The sequence below is a fragment of the Molothrus ater genome, chromosome 2, assembly GCF_012460135.2.
Source record: "Molothrus ater isolate BHLD 08-10-18 breed brown headed cowbird chromosome 2, BPBGC_Mater_1.1, whole genome shotgun sequence".
NCBI lineage: Eukaryota > Metazoa > Chordata > Aves > Passeriformes > Icteridae > Molothrus > Molothrus ater.
Window position 1 is genome coordinate 75,834,071 of NC_050479.2, and position 23,060 is coordinate 75,857,130.

The 23,060-nt window shown below is 34.4% G+C and overlaps 1 protein-coding gene across 1 annotated transcript in view; it reads right to left on the reverse strand.

Moving 5' to 3' along the window:
- Nucleotides 1–23,060, reverse strand: part of DYNC2H1 (dynein cytoplasmic 2 heavy chain 1) — a 143,509-nt gene that overhangs the window by 73,299 nt on the left and 47,150 nt on the right. The window contains 15 exon segments of the mRNA XM_036382349.2: nucleotides 1,236–1,325; nucleotides 2,969–3,112; nucleotides 3,868–4,002; nucleotides 6,661–6,780; nucleotides 7,545–7,708; nucleotides 10,574–10,697; nucleotides 11,828–11,926; nucleotides 14,338–14,447; nucleotides 14,983–15,124; nucleotides 16,828–16,954; nucleotides 18,329–18,415; nucleotides 19,274–19,395; nucleotides 20,015–20,138; nucleotides 20,301–20,461; nucleotides 21,616–21,729. Of these exon segments, the coding sequence (XP_036238242.1) occupies nucleotides 1,236–1,325; nucleotides 2,969–3,112; nucleotides 3,868–4,002; nucleotides 6,661–6,780; nucleotides 7,545–7,708; nucleotides 10,574–10,697; nucleotides 11,828–11,926; nucleotides 14,338–14,447; nucleotides 14,983–15,124; nucleotides 16,828–16,954; nucleotides 18,329–18,415; nucleotides 19,274–19,395; nucleotides 20,015–20,138; nucleotides 20,301–20,461; nucleotides 21,616–21,729 (1,863 nt within the window).

Consider the following 23,060-nt stretch of genomic DNA (forward strand, 5'->3'; position numbering starts at 1 on the left):
TTGTAGATGGTGTGAAGAGTTTATTTCTTCTCCCCATTATTAGAACACAGTAGTAAACTGGAGGGACCATTAGTTTGAAGCTGCACAGTTTCAGTAAACACATTTTCAGTATTTTCTAAACTCCAGTCTGATTACACTTAAAATCTTTCCTACTAGAAATCTCTTCTCCGCCTCGCACTTGAACTCTCTACTCTTCTTACATATAAAAATTGCTGCCTTCCATATTCACAAGATATAATGACTTAGTGGTAGGCTTCACATAGTTATGACTTCAAAGACAAACATTAATTATTATGAGACTATTTAATGAGATTCCACTTGGACTTTGCTAAACAAAACCCCTTAGAAAGAACTGCTACCCCTATATCCTCAATACAACATTGCTAGAATGGGGGACAGAGGTAGGAGGTGGTATAAAATTTTCAAGATCTCTCCATTCTCACAGATCAAACCACAGACTTGCGTGATTTGTACTGCTCAAACTACATATGCAGATCTACTATGCTTTCTTCAGCCTGGTACTGTGAGACAAACACCTCCTGTTATGACAGTTTCATGTGTAAGTAAAAATTAAAACTAAAAATGAAAGGCTTAGTTTCCCTAGGTTTTCAGTAAGAAAGTAAGAAGTGAAAAGACACCTGACTGAAAGTAAGAAGAAATACACTAAGAACATTTTTTTGAAGAAGAACAAGGAACAGACAGAAACAAAAAAGGTAGCAGGGAGGTAGCAGGATCTTTGGAAAAGGCCATGAAAATAAAAAGGTGAATATCACAATGTAGGACTTTTAGAAACATAGAATCATCTAGGTTGGAAGAGAACTTTAGGATAAACAAGTCCAAACATCAACCTAACAAACCCACTTCTGTTTTCTTAAAAAAAAAAAAAAAAAACAAAATACAAAAACTCCCAAATAATCACACAAAACCTTATATTTAGGAATGCAAGAAATAAGAGCAAACACAAAATGAGTGCTCAGAAAACTGTGATGCCCATGACTGACTCTGAAGCCAGAATGAGGCAGAGAGGTAGAGCTCTGTGGAGAAATGTGCATCAGCAATATTAATTTGGTCATACACTGACTTCAATTCTTCATTTAGCATGTTAATTATTGATAGTGTAATGTTTTGCATCTATTACACAATACTGCTTATTTGAAGTAGATCAAGTGTCAGCTGCTGAAAGAAAACTTTCAAACCCAGTGCACTGTATAAAAGCTAGAAAAATACTAACTTACCTTAAACAAACAACGACAAACGTATTCATACACTGTGTGCTTCAATGTGCCAATAAGCAGCTTGATTCTTTCCTCAGTATTACCTGAATCCTAAAAAAGAAATTTCAGATTTCAAAAGTTCCCATGGAAGTAAAAAAGTTTCCACATACTTTGCAAATTTCAGCAAAACGACACAAACAATCTGGACTCTACGTGACACAAGTTCTAAAAACATATTAAATTCATCTACAGCTATCAATGATTAAATGGGAAATTCATGTTGAAGTATTAAGAAATTAATATTTTGGCATTGAATATTTTGACTATGAACATGATCCAACTTTGTGTATAAGAAGAAATACATTGAGAATGAGAGTACATTTCCTTCTCCTAACATTGATATCATTGAAATCTCATCACTGTCACTTGATAAAAAATTGCTTATTAATTGAATTACTATATTTAACACTACTAAACAAGTATGTTGATCTTAAGTGTAGTTAATAAACTTCTGGTCAAATTTGGCCCAACTGAAAGGAACAATGTAGAAAACAGTACGTGTACAGTGCCCTTCAAAGCTCACAGATTGAAAAAATAATTCTAACAGGGAAAAGTTTGAAAGATAGGACGAAAGAAGAAAGGGACTGGGGGGTAGGGAGTGTGTTACAGGTAGTATGACTTCTTTTCGACCATGCTGGAATTTGAAGAGATGAGTTTAAGAAGGGCAATTGTGCAACTGATTTGCCTAATACCTTTCCCACGTCTAACAGATTTCGTGGCATGAAAAACTGGATAGAGGAGAAGGAACAAAGAAAGCAAGGAACAAAGAAAGCAAATAACAAAGGCAAAGCAGAAGTTGAGCTTTAAATAGGTAACATTACAGGCAGGAAAAAAAATTATGGAGGAGTGTGAGAGCAAGAACAAGAAGTTAAAACATCATGTTGTGGAAAAGAAGTAATAGGAACTTCAAAGAGGGCCAGTTCACATAGTCAGAACTGTGTTCCTAGTAATGACTGGAGCTGAAGGAGAGTTGTAATCACAGATGCCAGAACAAAGGGGAATCCAAAGGAAACATGATGAAAGGTTAGTTTGTTTTTACTTTCTAAGTAAAAACAAAGAGAAATATGAAGAAGTTTGGAGATGCTTAATAAAAAGAAATTGCACTATTACTCAGTGTAGGTATTTTGATCTAAGGAGTGAGCTGACAAGGGATAAATCCATTCTTTGCTTCAATAAGAATATACTGGCCTGAGAATACAGAAGAATAAAAAATACATTTTAAACAGGACAGGCTGCAGGCATGCTTACAGACTGTAAAAAAGTAGATATAAAGGTATGACCTTCCTTCAGGTAAATGAATCAGGTAGAAATAGAGGATTTTCTTATTCTACCCCTTGTTGATAAAATTAGCTTTATTAGCATTTCAGATCATTAATTTATTTAAATAAAGCCCTCAGTAAACTTAAAATCAGCCTTTGTTTTCCTAATTCACCATAGACAAAGAACAAGCCTGAAATCACAGAGTCACTTTGCTTTCAGATGGTAGAGAAATTCTGTGATTTATATACAATATAATTTAGAAGTCCACGTGCCTGTATTCTGAATATCTAAAGCACAACAGGTCAGCATCATTACTTATTATACACTTCATCATCAGTTATTCTAAGCTTTTTTAAAAAAATGTCCAGAGTGACTAATAAATTCTAAGTATCAGTCCTCTGCAGCATTAGCAGCTTCAGAAGAAGAGCAAATACCTGCTCGCTCTGCAGAGCCCTTTGGAAAAGCCGCAGGAATGCCGCCAAACTAAAGCGGTACATATTATTAATTTTGGACAAGTCAGAGATAATGAAGTACATCTTGCTAGCACTCTCAGCCAAAGGAAGATAGGCATCCCTCTCCTGTGGAGGAAAGCAACATACACATGAAAAATCCAGGTGCATTACTGCCACCTACTGATTATTGCATAAATATTTACTCAGCCCACCGAGAAAACATTCCTATGACTCTCACGGATTTAGAAAACAGAATCCTTTCCAAGCCTTCAAACTGAGGGATCAGCACTCCAGACTTCAACACTGTATTCAAATTTCCAAATTGGAAGAAAAAAATGTTTATCAAAAAATCCTTTAAATTATAAAGAACACATTGGAGATTAATCCCTAGGGCACTAAGGTCTTTTCCCACCACAGGATACATCCCAAAATTCAATGGGATATTTTAAACTAAACAAATAGAACACAGAAGAAAACTGCAATCTGTCACAAAAACAGGATGTCAGATGAATAGCATCAGCAATGATCTAAAGTTTTCCAATAGCAAAGGGCATATTAAGCAAAAACATCCACATGAACTATAATGTTTGCAATAGTGGACGGCAAAAATAAAGTCAAAACCCATTACTTGCCAAAATTCCTTCAATTCAAACTGGCAGATTTTAAACTGTGTAAGTACTCAGCATATACAAAACAAAGCCTTTTAATTACTGAAAATACTGCATGTACTTGCATATCCCAAATATCATTCACCCAAAAAGAACTAATTTAATATGTTCCTCATCCTATAACCCCATGGATATATGTATCTTCTCTAGATAAAAGATCAATATTTTTAGCAGGAGAAAAACAGTACTTTAAAGATTAAAATATTCTTCTACCTTATCAAGGAAACTCTGAAGTCTGGAAGATTCAGCCAGTGATTCTTGGATGAGTGCACTGCTTGCTTTAGTTTGATTCAAAGATTCAATCAGATCCTTATTTTCTAGTATATTGCCTTGTGATGTGGCAAGTGTCTGGAAAAAAGAAAGTCATCTATGTTACATTTAAAAAATCCTCTAAAGTAACCATTTTGGAAGCGATCTTTCTGATCTGTATGTATTTTTGAATCATTGAATGCATCTCAAGAGCTCTCGAAAAATGATGGTTACTCCAAAAACTGAGACATTTTTTAAAGAAGTATGGAAAATACAGCTCAAGAACATATTCCAAAAATCCAGACTGCCATATTCTGAAACGTATCAGCAGGCTTTTGAGAATGATTTCTATGACTAGAGTCTTAGGCACTAACATTCCCATGGTAAATACAGATTAGGGTATTTCTTTCTTAACTTCTTATTTAACCTGAAGTTGGCTATTTGTAAAAACTTCCTGTACTCACTCATTCATGAATTCATTTTCCTTCAAAAGCATTCCAGTTCTCATAGAATTCTCATCTCCAACTGAGATGAATATCCACATTACAACAATTTAAGTTTCATAATCAAGGATCACTTTAAAATCCTTGGGATTGCCCCACATTTTTCCTGAGTTCTCCTCATTAAATTAAATGATTAAGAAGTGGGAAAAGCTTGAATAGTTCACTTATATCTAAGGTTTTTTACTAACCTCCAGTAAATACACATCAAGATATTTATTTTGAAAACTGGTTGTTGTCAGTCAAATCAGTTCTGAGCAACCACCTGTAAGACATCATTCTAGAATATTTGGAAGCACAGATTCACCAGTTAGAGTAGTAGAATGCACTTACTTCTCTACCTGAAACAAGTTTAGGAAAAGATCACCTGTTTTTTCAGATAGTCCAGTTCATCCATGAGGAATCATACTGTGAGCTATGAGACAGCACCCATGTCATTCCTCTGAGCTTTTAGAAGGAAATCAGTAAAGTACTTCACAGAGAATGGAAATGTTGCCTTAAGATTAACTTAAATTTAGGTAGACCTCATCCAACATTGACTTCTTTGATAACGAAGTCCACCTGCCAGTCTCCACTGAGCCTTAGGTTTCTTTCTTCAGGGTCAAAGAGTATCCTGATTTCAGGATAATTTGCTAACAAGAATTCCAAAATTCAAATCAACCTTGCTACTACTACTCAGACGCTTTTTGTTGCAGATATCTTAGGCATCAATTTCTTTAAGTTTTGTACTCGGTAATTCAGATCAGATAAATGAATAAGATTTTTGGGTTCCAAGATCCCATAAAAAGTATGTTACAAAGTGAAATTTGCTTTCTTGTATCTCTGAACCCTCAGCTTCTGGTAGACAATAAGGTGTTAAAATGGTCAAATCTGGATATGGAATTTTATTGGAGAGCAAGTTTCCCTCTTCCTGTAAAAGAAATCTGCCCCATCAGAGTTTTAAGAAAGGGCTGACCTTAGTATTTGAGAATTAGTAGGGAGTTCAATAGGGACAGTGAATTTGTGGAAATTCAAATCACACAAAATAATTATGTACAAAATTCTAAAACGGAGCTATTAATCATAGAATTATGATTGGATGGGACCATCTAGTTCCAACTCCCCTACCATGGGCAGGCATGACCCTCACTACATAAGGTTGCTCAAAGCTTCATCTAAACTGGCCTTGAGAGGAGGCATCTCCAAGTTCTCTGGGGAACCTGTTCCTAGAGGTTCCCAGAGGAACTGATGCCTTACCACCCTCTCAGCAGAGAATTTCCTTGTAATATCTAAACTAAACCTACCCTCTTTAAAAGCCATTCCTCCCTTGGAGTGTCACTGCACATCCTTGTAAATAAGCCCCTCTCCAGCTTTCTTGTGGGCCAGTCTAATCTGCAAAACTATTATTTTATGCTAATCCATTGCACTCAATGCTGCAAAATTCTGTGACTTAGCTACAGACTGAGGGGTTTAGGGCACCAGGTCAATCTCCCTGCATCTCTGACCTTTCAGAAAGACAGGATTCTAGGATCCATTCTTACAAGCATGAAGTACAATTTCTGTGAAATCCATGGCTAGAAATAATCAAAAAAAAAACCAGTCCTTCCTTGAAGCTACCTTTTTTTTATAGAGGTGAACATCTGTTTCTGAGCATAATTACTTTCAATAAAATAAAAAGATGAACAGAAAATTGAGAACTTTAATTTTAAATGCTAGACAGGGAATGTTGACTGTCAAGTATATAACAACTCGTTGCTAATAGGAAACAATTGTAGAGGTTTAAAATTTTAAATGTCTCTCTCAGCAATCTTTCCATTTTGTAGAGGGATTTTTTTCATTATTTTCACAACACAGGATCATTTCTCAACTTGAGAAAGAATCATTTGATACGATTCACAGGCTTAAAAGTGTGGCTTTTTTAAAAACTCATAATTTCAAAATGAAGTAGTATAATTTTTAATAAAGTTTTCTCTTCTTGGTGTGTTAAAATTACTGAAATTTCTAATCAACTTAAATCAGCCTAAATCTATCTCACCAAATTAATAAATTTATCTATGAAACTGCTAAATGTATTGAGTACTATAGTTTCATAATAGACATACCTTCTTATCTACTCTATTCTTCCAACAGATCCAGGCGAATAATGCCTTTTTTTTTTCTAATCAAAAATCCTGACAGCTCATTATTCCAACACTTCCAGCATCTCCATTCAAACACACAATAATGTGATTATCATCTTATTGGACTAACAGATATTAAAGAGGTAAATTTGTTTTACCTCCAAAAGAGAATCCTCAAGTTTAGCTAACTGTATCTTCTTATCTTCTTCCTGTTGTAACAGCTTTGTCTTCTGCTCTTCCAAATCAGGCTTTTCATGCTGAATTGTTAAAGCCAAAAGCTAAAAACAAAGAGATAAAACAAAAAGAAAGTTTTTTGGTTTGTTTTTTTTTTGCATTTCCACTTCAAGAGGGGTCAGTTTTCATGGATACATTGCATGATGCCAATTCCATACCTCCAGAGGAAGGAGGAAATCCATATGGTTATCTATGCTTCACATTTTGAATTACAGCTTGCTTATCAACATCTTATCTGCATCTCATTCTAAGCCCCTTGTTAGTGTAGAAAAACTTGTTTCATACCAAATAAGGAGGGGATTTTCTTCCCTTAATTAATCTCTTTCTTTTTTCTGCTTTCTTCCATTTGTATGTTACATTTTGATTCCTAGACTTTATAGATAAAACCTCAACAGCTACTAGCATTTTAAAGGAAATAAAATACACAGTATTTTGGTTTCACTACACTTTTTTCTGTACACAAATGTACTTTGTGTACAGTACTTTGATGATACCAGCATTATTCTCTAAGTAGGACACTGGAGAGCTGTAACAGAAATGTTTCCATGGTACCATAAATGCATCTTGAACAGAAAGCGAAGGCTTAGCAATTAATCTGTTGCAACTGAAGTCAATGAGAACATTTTCATTTTCTCTACTGGACTCACTCCTTGTTTCCAAAGTACATAAAAATTTTACTATTTTACTTGTGAGCTTGAAAATACCTCCATAATCATTAATGCAAACTGCACCGTAGGGCTCATTCCAGGTGCTGGATACAGCTATGCATGTTCACTATACATACACTGGTTTTATTCTAAATGCCTACCTGCCCTCTTAAACCACTTGCTGTTGTGATAAAGTTTACTTCTGTAACAATAGAAGAAGCATCAGGTGGAATGAAGGGATTTGGGTTCCTTGTTGATAGAAAAAGACGGAACTCTTCATTATAATCTATCATTTTTTCACCTATTTGTACGGCATAACGGGGTCCTGTAAACAACAAGCAGATATTATACTCATTCTGATTGGAACATTCTATAATTATCTGAAAACAATGGTATTTGTGTAATACTTTATGATCAGTGGATCTAAATATATTTTACAATATGTATTTATAAATTGATTGGAAAAAATACAAATTCAAAAAATTTAAAGAACACATCCTAACCTGCATTGTTAAGAGACAGAAAATTAATAACATAGCAATAATATAGAAAATTACCTAGTAAGAATATTTAATACACCTGAGTAGTTTAATTATCCTTACCCGGAACACAAGGCATCAAGGACAAAAATGCATTTGAAGAAAAAGTAATACTAACAAATTTTTGAAACCTTCAGACCATGAATAGGAGACAAAACACCACAGAAGATGACCCTGAGAATCCCACTTATGTGTAAGAATTTTGTCATAATTTAAACATATTCCTTTACCTTTAAATATTGCTCTGTACTCTATACTAGCCATAATTATATAATTATATATTGGCTAATTAAGATGGTTCAATATTTCCTCATCCAAACCCATTACATTTAATATCTGGTTCTGTTATATTTATTTGTAGAACGTTGATGTTGCTGTATAATCATAATTCTATTAAGATACTATTTTCTACAATAACTGTTAGAGAGCAAGTCAGTGAAACTAAAAATGATGGAATATCTAGACAGCAGAATGAAAGAAAAATATTCAATCAGAAATATCCTATATTGTATTATTATAAATATTTAATATTTAATTTAATCATATTTAATTTAATCACATTAGGAAAGAAACAAGTGATTTAATAAATAACTGATGTCATGGTCTCAGTCTGTTTATACTCCTCATACTTCTCAATATGTCTGTTACAGAATAAAACTACATGTACAGTCCCCTCCACCCCTCTTCCATAACAGGTTTCCATTCCAGCAGGGTTAGAAAAGAATAGACTCAGAAAATTACATGATTAGATTAAGATTTTGCCTCCTGATACTGAAAGACAAGCAAGAACAGAATTATAAGTTGAAAAGTGAAAATTTCCATTCCAGAAAACTTTCCAAGATGGCAAACTTAGGTGCTTCTCTATTTTTAGCACTGGATGCAGATCAGAAATATAAATCTCTTGCTAAAACACTGGTAGAGATGAAAATCACACACCAATTTTCCTTCTATGCCAAAGATCAGAGTAAATTTTAAGACTATGTTATAAAAACGTCAAACATAAAATGGAAGCTGTACGAAGACGAATTTACTGCAGGATATAGATTCACATTTTTTCTTAACATTTCATTCCAAGTAATGGAGAGATGTACAGTCATCACAAGCAAAATAATGTAGACAGGTCCCTACACCCATATTTTGACAAAAAGAAGGAGTGTATGCTTGCTTATAAAGGGATGGAAAAGATTCAAACAGTGACCCATTCTTCCTTTTCCAACAACAGCTCTTCAGTTTGGACCTGCACAGACCTGGCATTAACATAGCTCATTAAAAAGCAAAAGAGGACATCTGAGTGTTATGAGCAATTTTCCTGAACAAACTATTATATTTGAATTTAATCTGCTTTCTCCACAGTTCTGCAGCCACAGTCATCTTTCATAGCGTATCTCATTAGCTCTCCAAAATTCAGCAGAAGTTAGAGGGGCAAAAAAAATTGTTACAGTGTTCTACCTAACCCTCCATAGATCCCTCAAATCACTACTTTGGTTCCATTCTTTTAATGAGAATAAACAAGCAGGTGCATCTGTAATGGAAGATTGATTTAAAATAACACTTTCTTTTCCCTAAACAGACCTTTCTTATATTGGTGATAAATGCATATATGAATCCTATGGTATTTGCATTTATTTTTAACATGTACTTACATTTGAAGAATTACTGCTAGCTCACACATCATTAGATCTCAGTAGTAGATGAAATGACAGCAAAAAAATAGTCTTGAGCTATTTTTAGTACCCAAAGTTCATACAGTAAATTACATGGCACATGCTGAGGAATGACCACTTGAGGCAGAAATACAATTACAAAGGATAATACAAATCTATTTTAGTTCCTGTTAGAAAGTACTTAAAACACATATTGCTGTTTTAATTCACTAAGTTCTCTTGATATAATTTCAAAATATGTAACATAATTCAACAAAATTTATGCTGAGATACTTGCATAATTACAATTTATTTTTGCCAAACTCTCATCATAATTTTTCATATTAAAAAAAATTATTTAAAGCACCTAAGTCCAAAGTAGTCATACAAGCAGTTAGGTAGAACACATTATCTGTCCAAAACAGATATTATATTGCAAAACCTAAACATTGTGATTTTGCACTTTTCTTGCATTGGTTAAGGAACTCCTTTCACGGAATTCCACCATTTTGCTGATCTCTATGACCCTTCCCATTCCAACAGCACATCAGAAGACCTGTGTTGTCTTCTTTAGGTTCAGAGAAATCCAAGAGAAGCAGGAACATCAACATTCTAAACCTTTGATTTCTAACTGCACTAACAGTTGTGTAACTTCTGGTTTATTTAAGGCCTAAGTTTCCAATTAAAACTATGTATTTGAAATCATCACTGGAAATCAACTTAAAATTTAAATTTTTAGGAGTCTATAAAAACATATTTTTATAACTTCAATTTAATACTTTTAATTTACTTTTAAATAACTTTCAATTTAGTGCTTTCCTGTATTTTTTCACTTACTAAATAAAAACACATCTCCAACTTCACGCACTGAAGGGTTAGTAGCAGGTTAATAATACAAAGGAAAAAAACTACACAGTATTAATGTCTTCAGAAAAATCAAGTTTTATATAAATAGATCTAAACTACAAAAGTTTTGAGCAAGCATATGCAAAGATCTTGGTGATTTACCTTGAGCAGTAAGATCTTTCCTAAGCAATGGGTAAAGCACAGGTTCCACTCCATCCATTTCCTGTATAATAAGTGTCTTCCCAAATCTCACTGCCAGCTCAAGAGCAGTTAGGAAGTTGCTGTCCTGGATAAATAGAAACACATTCCTTTGATTCACGCTTTTTTAAAAAATGCAAAGACTTCAGAATGAGTAGGAAGGCATTACACCAAATAATCCAAATCTAAAAATCAGTAGTATAGATGAAAAATCCTTTAGAGGCATATGGTATTTGAGGGTTTAGCCACAAATGTTTAGTTTAAACCAACTTGATCTACTGATCAAGAAAACCTATTTAACATGCCTTGATCTTCCAGTGCTGCAACAGAAGAGAGCAGGTTTACTGTCATGTTTGCCAGGTGCACCTGGAAGTCCTGGCCATGTCTCTTATCTCAGATATTAATATGTAGCTATGTCTCAAAACTGAATCAAGCACAGGATTCACATTATTAAGAGGTCTAAAGGCAGTCTTTTGTACACAGGTGTTTAAACATGCATGTGGTGCTTATGATCCCATTAGTCAATAGAGATCCTGGACAATTTAGGCAACAGAGGCTGAAAGGTAATCAGGACAATCAGCTAGCAGGACAAACTATCAATTACCCAAAGATATGTTATCTACTGCCATCAGAGAGTATCTACAAGGGTTCCACAGAGCCAGTAGGGATCTGTGGAAGACTTATATGCTGTTGAAGCAATATTTTGAGGCCAGGTGGGGTTCAATAAGGGACTTCTCAATAGCACCAGATGCCTGCCTGCGTGTGTGCAACTGAGCTGCACCTCACTACTCAGGGAAACAGTTACAGGTACACAATGAATTTCAGGTACCCTAATCTGCAACTGAAATCAAATTTACTCTTTCCAATGTAGATAATACATCACAACAATCACAGGGAATTAAGTGTATATATATTCCTGAAATCCAGTGAACTGCAACCAAGTATCCAAAGGACCTCTCTACTTGAAAATCCTTTCTATCTTCCTCTCATCAGGGAATATGACATTCTCAGAGAGTAGGACAAGGAGGCAAACTTGTAGAAATAGTACCAGATGTTGACCCTCCAATTTTAAATAACCTAGAACTCTGTGGGGAATTGTATGCTTCACACAATATAAACTGATTTTTGTTGATTTCTATCACAAACTTTTAAACACTACTTTGTAAAATCTGGAATAGAGAAAGCTCAAACAGAAAAGACCAAGAGTAAATACTGCACCTGTTGGTTGATAACTTCCAAACGTGATTCCTTCAAATGTGTCTTCAGCCATTCAGTAGCCCGGAAAGAAGGGTCTATCAAAAATGGGCACACTTTACTCTAGGGAAAAAAATACAAATATATTTATTAAAATTTATTTCAAGAATAAAATTGATTTTTCTTTTATTTCCCCAAACTAATGGAATATGTATTTTCAAATATTTTTTAATTAACAAACTGTTTAGAGAAACAATAACAGACTAGAAAATTTATGTCTTTCATTTTATCTCTTCTTTAAAAAAACAAGGAGACCACCCAAATCCAAAATTCTCAGATCTTTGTCCTGCTGAAGTTAGGCAGTTCTTCACCTTCTCTTAAAAACAGGAGTCTCTATTCAATGAGTATAATCTATAGCTTTTATTATTCACAGCTGCTTTTAAACTTAGAAGAATTATTAATTTTCCTTTTTCTTCCTCTGGTGGGAAAAGGTACAATACTTCTGGGTTTGGACCTCAATGCAGTTTAGAAATAATCAGGAATACAAGTATTTTGCAGGCACAAAGCTACACTCAACTCAGTCCAGTACATCCATGTCTCTCTTGTGCTGTGGATCACACAACTGGACCCAGGTGTGGCCTCACCAGTGCTGAGTGAAGGGGAGGGATCACCTCCCTCACCTGCTGCCAATACTTTGTCTAAAGCTGTCCAGGATACCATTGGCCTTCTCCTTGGCAAGGGCCCATAACTGTCTCATGGGCTACCTGGTGTCTACCAGGACCACCAGGTCCTTTTCTGCAAATCAGCTTTGCAACTGGTTGGTCCTCAAAACATGTTGGTACATGGGGTTGTTACTGTCCAGGTGCATGACTGCATAATTCCCCTTCCTGAACTTCATGAGGTTCCTGTCAGCTCATTTCTCCAGTCTATCAAGGACCCTCTGGGTCTCAGTCTTACCCTCTTGTGTATCAAAGACTCAGTCATAGAATGGCTTGGGTTGGAAAGTCCCTCAAATATCACCTAGTTCCAACACCCCTGCCAAGGGCAGCAATGCTACTCACTAGATAAGGTTGCCCATGGTTCCAATGCAACCTGACTTTGAGCACTTCCAGCGATGGAGCATCCACAGCTTCTCTGGACAACCTGTGCCACTGCCTCACTACACTCTTAAGTGAAGAAATTTTTTCTTAACATCGAATCTAAATCTCTCCTCATTTAGTTTATAACCATTCCTCCTTCTCCTCCTATTATCTGCACTTGAAAAGACTTGTTCTCCCTCTCTCCTCTAAGTCCTCTTTAAGTACTGAAAGGCTGCAGTGAGGTGTCCCCAGAGCCTTCTCTTCTCCAGGCTGTAAAACCCCAGCTCTCTCAGCCTGTCCTTGTAGCAGACATGCTCCAGCCATCAGGCCATCTTGGTGCATCAGCTATGTCTCCCAGTTTTGTGTCAGCAAACTTGCTGAAGGTTCAAACATGTATTTTCAACAATTCTGTGGTCCAGTCTGATAGAAAAGCATTTCCAACTTTGAATACTGGAACTCAATCTAAAACAAGCCCCAAACTAAGTAGTTACACAGATCTCAAACTGAAAGACAGGGGAACATGATGAGTATTCAAGCACAAATGGCTGAGAACTGTACTGTAGATCACACCGGCAAAATATCATGTCAAATTTCATCTTTATGAGGATGTACACAAGGAAAATTATTTTACTTGATTGAGTGTTTCAAAAACCTCTTTACACATGGTGAGATTTTTAAGAGCTCAATCTATTCAACTAATGAAAAAGATCAAAATAAGGTTTTATTGTAGCATATAAGTAGCTTTAATGGTACAAGACAGTGTTTTTTGAAAAGCTTTTTAATCAAATTGAAAAAAGAATACACAGATCTTCTAAAAGGATGATAAAGCAAGATAAATTCAAACTGGAGAAAAATTGGTAACTAATTTGAATTATAAATCATCTAAGCAAATCACCTGTAGTAAATGCAGATTCTCCTCATGCCATTAAATATTTACTTGTTAGTAGGTCTAATAAAGGACTAGAATATTACATACCTAAACATGTATTATGTATTATATATATCTATATATATGATAAAACTGGATATTTTCCTTTCCTCAAGTATTATTAGACAGATATATATATATATATATATAGGTCTCAAAAGGTATCTGCACATAGCCTCTTCCTTTTTCTGAGAAAAAAAAGCAATAGAAATTATATGCCAAAGTGAACATATATAGGACATAATCTTCCACTGGTTGTATTCGTGTTAATGACTATTTACACTTTAAACCTGAATAGACTGATATAGAATAAAATAGTGGCAGCAAAACTGAAAACATCTATTTTCTTTAACATATTTTTTCCTTTTGCTACAAAATATCCATTGTTACATAAGCACTTATTTCTGTACGCGTGTGTGCTCTGTGATGCCAAAAAAAACCCACAAATTAAACAGTTCACGTTGCCACGTTACCAAAATTTGTAAAAATTTAAATCCTTCCAAGACAAGACAAAAAAGCAAATTTACCTGCAAGATGACAAGAGCATTTTCTATTGAAAGGTCATCTGAAGGCAAACCTTCACTTTTCCAAACTAACTCCTCACTTTCTGTACAGAGGAACCGTCGTAAATCAAACTCTGAAAAATTAAAGTGTAAGTTTCTGTCATCATTTACAGTCTACATAGTTTAAAAGCATTTACCAGTCTACATAGAACAGAGACTTTGTCTATTAATTGAGTGCAAGTCTGTAGACTCGCCTTTAATCTATTATTTTATTGCTTTTATTTAACTTATTATAAGTAGCAGATGTCATAGAAATATTTTATAGTTCTGCTAACACACAGATAAAAACGATTACTGAAAAAGCAGAAGCATTCAGAATGCACTGGCAAATTTACAACAGTTAATGTGAACACATTCATTTTTGTAAACTTTTCTTTTTAAGAAAGGACTATAAAGATACAATTATTTATAAATATTTATAATCTTAATAATTTCATAGAATGATTCTAAGAAATTGTCTGTCAGTATCTAGAAATATTTCTGGAGTAAGAAAAGTCTCTTCTCATTTGGGAGTACAAAGACAATTGAGACAATTCACTCATTTCTCACTTCCTCAATCAAGCTTAATTACTTGTATGCAGACACTGACAAACACACACACAAAATTACTTTCAAGGCCGGCTGATTTGGTCCATTCATCCAAGCTGTTTTTCCTCTGATCCTCCGGAGCAGCAGAAAGATATGTAATAAATGCAGCTGCTAACTGAGCTCTTTTAGGCAGCGTTGCCAGGTCATCTGTTATCTCTGACACCTTCAAAAAAAGTACAGAAAGTATAGTTGTTTTGCAAACAAGAACTGCATTAATACAGCTCAGTTACTAAATTAATTAATACGTCATCAGTTACTAAAATGTCAGAATTAAGTTTGCCTGCCATTGGTAATACAGTTGAGAGAGTTTCTCTTCTTGCATTTCAGGTATCTATACCTAGCTAAGACACATGGAAGTATGGGAAAAAATTCCTTTCAGCTCTGGATTAGAGCATGCACAGGTATTTCTGAGAATGTAGCTGATAAAAATCCACTAATTTGATGAACAGTTCAACTTATAAGCCAATGATAAATAGTATTATAGTAAGAAAGATAAGAAATATGTGATACTAGTCACAGGCTGTAAGTATAACTTACAATATGTATACAAATAATAAATACTATGTGCAACTTTTATACTTACTGTTACTGCACACTTAGATGATAAAAATAAATTTATCATATATCTTCAAATAATTTATCTGCACTAAATCAACTCTGTTTTGAAATGTTCCAGTATTTTGAAGAAAAAAAAACAGTGTATCAACATCATATGTGACTGCCATAATTGGTTTCAAAGTCCTGTCACTTTCACTTTAATCAAATTGACATTAAAAATAATGCTGATACACAAAATAAAGGCAACTTTTTATTGGTTCTTCCTCACTTTAAAGGGAGAAAAATACTGCTCTTCATTATGGGATGAGTTCCTAATTAATCTATTTGCCAGTTTAGTCTACAGCATACCATTAACAGGTAGTCTGACTTTTCTAACGTACCAAGATGAAAAACTGTGAGGAATCACTTTTAGAAGCATTCAAACGCCAGGGTTCAAATATACCCAATCCTTACTATAGCAAGTAGCTATATAAAGCTACTTTCAGAGGAAAATCTTCCCCATTTTTCCAGTATGGTGGTCAACCTACAAGAAGGATTCATCTAACTTTAACTTTGGCTCTCCAAAATGCAGGCATTTAGTCTAATTGCTGAGGCTTTTTTCGGTATCAGTGGAGACACAGAATTATGTATCTCTGCATGAAGATTTCTTCTGAATTATTATCTTCTGACCCATGAAAGTTACTTAAGGGCTTTCTGGAGGTGACAGCTATTTTCAGCTTATATGTATCTTCAGATTTTCCTTTTTTTTTCGGACTGTAGAAGGGTCTGTGTCTCCAAGACCTGTCAGTTTCTCTCAAATATACCATTTGAGCAAGTAAGACATGCTTACCCTTCCCTACTTCAGCAGCAGAAAAGTTTCAAGCATTAGAGTGAAGACTTCAAAAGCAAAACAACATTTTTGGTATACCTATATGCACATTTGCAACACAAATGCCATGAAGGTGATACATTTTAAGACTATAATTGTATAAAATCTGTCCTTTTGGCTCCATCTCACGTTGGAGAGTCCAACTGCTGACATGTTTAGCCATCATAACAATTACATTCTTGGGATTGAAAACCAGCACAGAATTTTGTATGTTTTCTTTGAAATACTGGGGGATTTTTACACATGTGGTAGCACAGTTATAAGTATGATGAAGCAAAAAGAAGTTTCAGAAAAAATTAAAGCTTTTTTTCTATCGAGAAATCAAAAAATGTGCACTGGGAGACATGCAGAAATGGCAGTAACTCACATTTTCCAAGCAGTGTAAAACTGTATTTTCAACCTATCAGCTATAAGATGTACTTTTGAAAATTTTCACTAACCTGAGTGCTCCATCTTTTGTGCTCCCTATCAAGTTGATTTATCAGCACTTCTGCAGCTTTCAACGTTTTCTGAGCTTTACTTAGTTCTGCTTCAAGTTTTGTTGCTTCTGTTGTTCTATTCTGGAACCTGTAAAACAAATACTCTTTGTAATTGCCATCATGAACTACTAAACTTACCAACAGTTATTTTCAAAGAACTTTAACTGATTGAATTTGTCATGAACTCCTGGCTTATTGTCATCAAAGAACACAACTGCAGTAGTTCTTTTTTTTATACCTTCTGCTTCTAATTGGTAGGTGGGCTTGTTGGACTTTTAGCTAACAAAATCTAGATGGATGCACAGGTGAGATTTAAAAATGGATTTGAAATACAGACTATAATGTCTGAAAATCATTCCTTCTTCTACTTAAACAGCCTGGCAATTTTAGTGATTATGTAAGCTTTGTTCTGCATGTAGTCAGGACAACAGCAGGCTGAATGCCATACCACACATTTGTAACTATTTGGTAAATTTTATCTATCAAATGTTTAAAAAATAATACTAATAATTCACATGGATGACTCCAGTTTAATTCACAGTAGCCTATTTTGTAATCTAATATGAAGTAAGAACATGCCCAAAAAACAGGCATGGTTTAGGTATTATTTCACACTGTTCAGTATCTATTTCGTTTGATTAATATATAAAATAATGAATACATTTAATTCACCTATTCAAAATAATATATTTATATATTACTTTATAAATATATAATATATAATGATAATATATAATATTTAACTCTAATATATAGTATTATTAATCTAACAAATCACTGTATAGTTGATTTACAATAATTCAATAATTTAGTTTTTTTCTTTGCAGACCATAAAACATCACTTTTAGTAATATGTACATATGTCAGATTCCAAAGTATCTCCTATACTAAGTACATAATAAAAACATCAAACTGAAAAACTTGGATTAAACAGAATCTGGAGAAAGTATAAATGTTTACCAGATCTATTTTTATGCCTCTGTGAGTCATGTACTTGATGAGAGGATAAGAAAAAAGGAGACAGCTAACTAGCTAACTGTCAGAAAAGTAGGCCATCCTAAAAGAAATACTGCCTCTCTTCAAGCTGTGATCAGTAGAAGTTTTGTATAGGAATGTTTCCAAAGTCCTAAGGAGTCACTGAATTCCTCTGGGATTCAGAAGGTGATAAACACACTTTGACACCCTTTGACATCTACAATGCCTCCAATAAAGGCTACCAACACAGTCAGAAGTGAGAAGCAGGTACTTTTAAGGAGCATTTATTTCATCTCATCAAGGAGATGAATTGTGATCTAACAATATTTATCTCCACTGAGAGTACAGATCGCCAAAGCATCACTAATTCTGATGTAAATATTTTGCAGGACAGGAAGTTAGATTTCCTTAGATAAAATTCATTATTTATACTGTAAAATCATCCATGGTTTTTATTTATATCTTGAAATAAACACATCCAACTTACTTGTCTTTCAGTTCCAATACTTTCTGACCAACAGAGTTCAGAAGATCCTCTAACTTCTGTTTTCTGTCTTCAGTTTTCTTGAGATTACTAGAAAAATGTAATATTTATTTTAAGACTATGGAACCAAGGGAAAAAAAGAGTAAATATAACAGGAAAGTAATTTGCATAAAGATAGTTCAAAGATGTTCTCATTGTGTTTTATATTGAAATATATATTTTCACATGTAAAAGCTTCTCATCACATAGTTTTTAAAATGGAAACCAAACGCCCCATTCCTAAAAATCAGAACAAATTCTTCTCATACAGAATTTTAAGACCTGGAAAAACAATCAGTACAGATTCCTCAGGTTATGGATGGTAAGAGGACTATGTCTTACCTTTCTAATCCTAAGGAGAAACTGATAACACTCAGTACATGACTGAAAAGAGGAACTGTATACCTCATAAAATAGCATGGGTTTCACTAAGAGAATACATTTTAAGCATACCTGTGATGCTCATTTCTCCTTGACAGTATTCAGCTGAGACAGGTAACTCATGATTGTACAAAAAGACATCCAAGGCGTATATTCCAGGAAAAAGAATCTATTGCACAGTTACTTCTTCTGTCTCAGGATGTATGTTTTATTGCCTCTGGATGAGGTTATCTTTTATCTTTTGTTTTTAATAAACCTCAATTCACACAGAATCACAGAATGGTTAGGGTCAGAAATTACCTCTGGAGATCATCTAGTCCAACCCCCTGCTAAAGCAGGATCATGTCTAGGCACAATTTTAATATCAGAGGAGGAGACTCCACAACCTCTCTGGCACCTTGTTCCAGCACTCTGTCACCCTCAAGTAAAGAAGCCTTTCCTCATACTCAAATTCCTCTTTGGCAGCTTCAGTTTCACCCACCACCATTCGAATTAAAACCACTGATTTTGTAATAGGGTCTAACTTACGCTTCCAAGCCAGCCTTTTCTTTTTCCAAAGGCTGAATTCGTTCTAAGACATGGGAATACTGGATGTTGGCATTCACCCAAGCTGCTAATGGAGCAGCTGCAGCACTGGCTCGTTTAGCATTCTGAAAAATTCAGTACAAGTAAAGTTGTTATAACAAAGTCCTTGAAGTATAATATAAAAGAGATAAATACAGGATAAGTAATAGCAACAGATTTTCTAGTTACCAACTTAAATATGCTAATAAGCCAAATCTTTAAATGAACTAATCTTTTAAATTGTTGCTAAGATTACATTGAAGGCCATCAATTCATGTAAAAAACCACAGTGGGTATTTTTACAACTATGAAGCTAAACTGAAATTAACAACTTTTAAATCAATGAATGATTTATTAGACTCTTACTGGTACAAGGATGCCAAAGGAGCCAGTTAGAATTCCTTGGTCTGAGTTTTACTTTATAGCAGTAAGAAAATCTTTGAGTACTCAATTCTATAATGACTTCTTACCCCACTCCATCACACTCACCAACCAAATTTTCACTTTAGGAGGCAGTATGGAACAGAGTAATCTCTGCTACACCTTCATCTGTTTATACTGACAAATTCTGCAAGCAGAATTCATCACTTTTTCTCTAACTGAAGTTCATCCTAAAAATTTTGCTGGCAGACCAGGCAATTATGTATTTTCTTTTGGTCTTTTTTTGGTCTTGTTTTCATTTTATGTAATGCAATCAGGAATTACCTTTGGATCAAAAGATGCTCTGTTTTTAGAAAGAAGCTCTTCAACACTTGCTCGTATTTCTTTTGGAATGTTACGGGCATCAAATGATCCTATGTCCTCCCTTACACTTCTTTTGGCCAAGAAACTGTGAAAATAATTAAATAAATAAGTAAAGAAGAAACAAATGTTAAAAAGGTTATTTCCATATGAAGCTGAGGAATTCTGAGCACAAGATTCCTGAATACAACAGAGAGTAGTTCATATTGTAAATAAATGTTTTATTTTAAAGGTTAAATAAAATTCTCACCTCTTCATGCTCACCCATGATGTATCAAAAATCCCCATGAGGCGCAGAACTCCCTCTAGAATGTCTCTGATTATGTCAGGGGGCATCCGTAGTGACCGGATTTCTAACAAAGCCTCTGGCTTTATATTTCCAACAGCCAATTTAGCTTCACTAACCAATGGCTTAAAACATGAATGAAAACACAGCAAAAAGAAAGATAAGGATATGAGAAACCTGAACATTTCCCATTCCAGTTTTCACACAATTTCTTGTTCTTTTTAGATACATTATTACCTAAGAAACTAACATTGATGCAGATTCATGTTTACAAGTTACTAAAAAATTGCCATGTATTTACTAAGTGATAATAAGTACACTTCCATATAAAACAGTATAATATAATCTTGACATTGTGATACAGGTGTCTTTTAATAATGATGCTAACTACTATTTATAGGCATGACAGGGGATCTCTTTGTAAACATCCATAGAGGTACAGGCCACAAGAGCTTTCTATTTCCAGTAGCTAAACAAATCTTCACCCTTATCAACAAAGCAAAAAAATGGTGAGGAAACAAAGTTAAAAATTTTCATTAAAGACTGTGCACACCTTGCACATCCTTCATATTTATCAAAGACCACAGGATGGGTCTAATCCTGTAGTTCTATGTCTCTTTCAATACGAGGATATAATTCCTTGGTGCCTATGATATTTAAAAGGAAAAAAATTAAGTTCTTGCACTCTTCTCTTAGTCTTTAGTATAAATTTTAAATGCATAGTATAAAAACACAGACTAATAAGCAATGAGTGAACACACATACCTCCCAAAAAAACTGATGCTTAACAGCTGTAAAATCTCTTGACCGAGCAATTTGCGGTAGCATCATTAGGATATACACTTTTCAGGATTTAGTAATAACTGTAAATTATCTCCCACTAAACTATGTCCGTTCAGCTGACCATACAAAGCCCTATATCACCAGCTTGATCAAAGCAATGTAGTTGGTTTATATTAAATATGAGTAATTGAAAAATATTATATAAAATCAGAATGCATCTGGAGAGCATGGCAGCATAGAAACAGCAGGTGAAGGAAAGATTTGGCTTGCCTCTCTTTCTGTAATTACTATCTAACAGAACACAAATGCCAGAATGACAATCTCTATTTGCCACATGGTATAATGTTTTCTAATGCCTAAAAGTTTTAGTATCAAAATAATTTAGAGTAAAATTTAAGAATTGCAGGGATAAATTCTGCAAAACTATTTTGCACAGCGGGACATAAGTAAGATAAAATCAGACTGCAAAATATTACTCTTCCTTATCAGCTCTTACCTGAACCTCCTTCAGTTCATCTTCAATTTTTCTTTTTCTTTGTTCTATTTCTGCAGCCTCTTCTGCTATTCGGTGTTTTATTTTTTCCATTTCCGCTTTTTGCTCACTAGCACTCTGTAAAAAAAAAATCCTTTAGCTTGTGGATTTACACCGACTTTATTCCTTTAGGTCTCTTATTTCTTTTAGTCGTCATTATAATAATTTGCACAATACCAATTACAATAGAATAGCTGAGTGTATTTGACATTAGGCAGGCTGGCTAAGTAAATAAACTATACGGAATAAGCATAATATGCTTTTACAGTGTGTCCTTCCCTTTCTTTACCACAGACCAGATCTGTACCTCTATCTGTGAGGCTCATTATGACTTTTTTCCCCTTCCTTCTGATTTTCCACTCCTATGTCAGCCTTCCTCTAAAAGCATAAGGCTGACAGCCTCTGTAACATTCTTACTACATTTGAAAGTACTACTTTCCTTTCACTGTCTTCATCCTGATCCCATTTCATTTTCAATTTCTTTCACAACACCATTAAAACACTCTTTTTCTATCATGTTCATAAAAGCACCAGTATTGGAACTACAGATTATTAGCTAGAATTCCTAATCCTGGTAGGGATTCTTTACTTGCAATTTTGTACCAATCTGTCTGTAAGGATAACTGTCTTATGTCATACACTTATATTGTAAATTGTTTAGGTTTACACTTCTTTTTCGGATTTGTACTGTACCTACCGGTGTCTACAGGCAGACAGTAGCTATTAGCCATCTCCAGGAATCCTAAACACTTCAGTACAACAATTAATATCTAGTACATAAAACCACAGTAGAAAGGACCTTAAAAGTCTTTTATTCATTGAGGATAAAAGTATAACATACTCTGATCTAGGCTCAGATCACTTAAAAGATAAAGACAGCGAACCCCCGAGTTTGTTTTTCCAGTATATAACACATTAGCATCACCAGCAATTGTCAAGCTGAGTTGAAGCTGTAGCAGAAGGTAACAGATGCATAAAAGCAGAGAAAATCTTAAAATAATAATAATCCTTTGAGCACTTAACCCAAGCTACAGATCAGCATATTATTGAAGATTACATTCAAATCCATAAAACATTAGCTACATAAAACTAGATTAGACATTTCATGCAAATGAACATGTACTGAATGATTGCTCTGAATAAGAAAACCTTAACATTCAGTTGTAGGTCAAAAGCTTTTCTCTGAAAGGAGATTAAAAGAGTCTGTATGTATTAGAGCTCTCTCTGTTATATAAGCTAGATCATTTGAAGTGACATTAAAATGTTAGAGGGCACCTATACTTTATGCTAATCTAAATAATATGACTTCCACTGTAATTTTTCTGATGTCAGTGGGGCCATCGTGTTTCATTGCTTTGGGCCTATCCTTTGATTTTCTCCTACAGTGTAGTATGTGCTATCCACATACC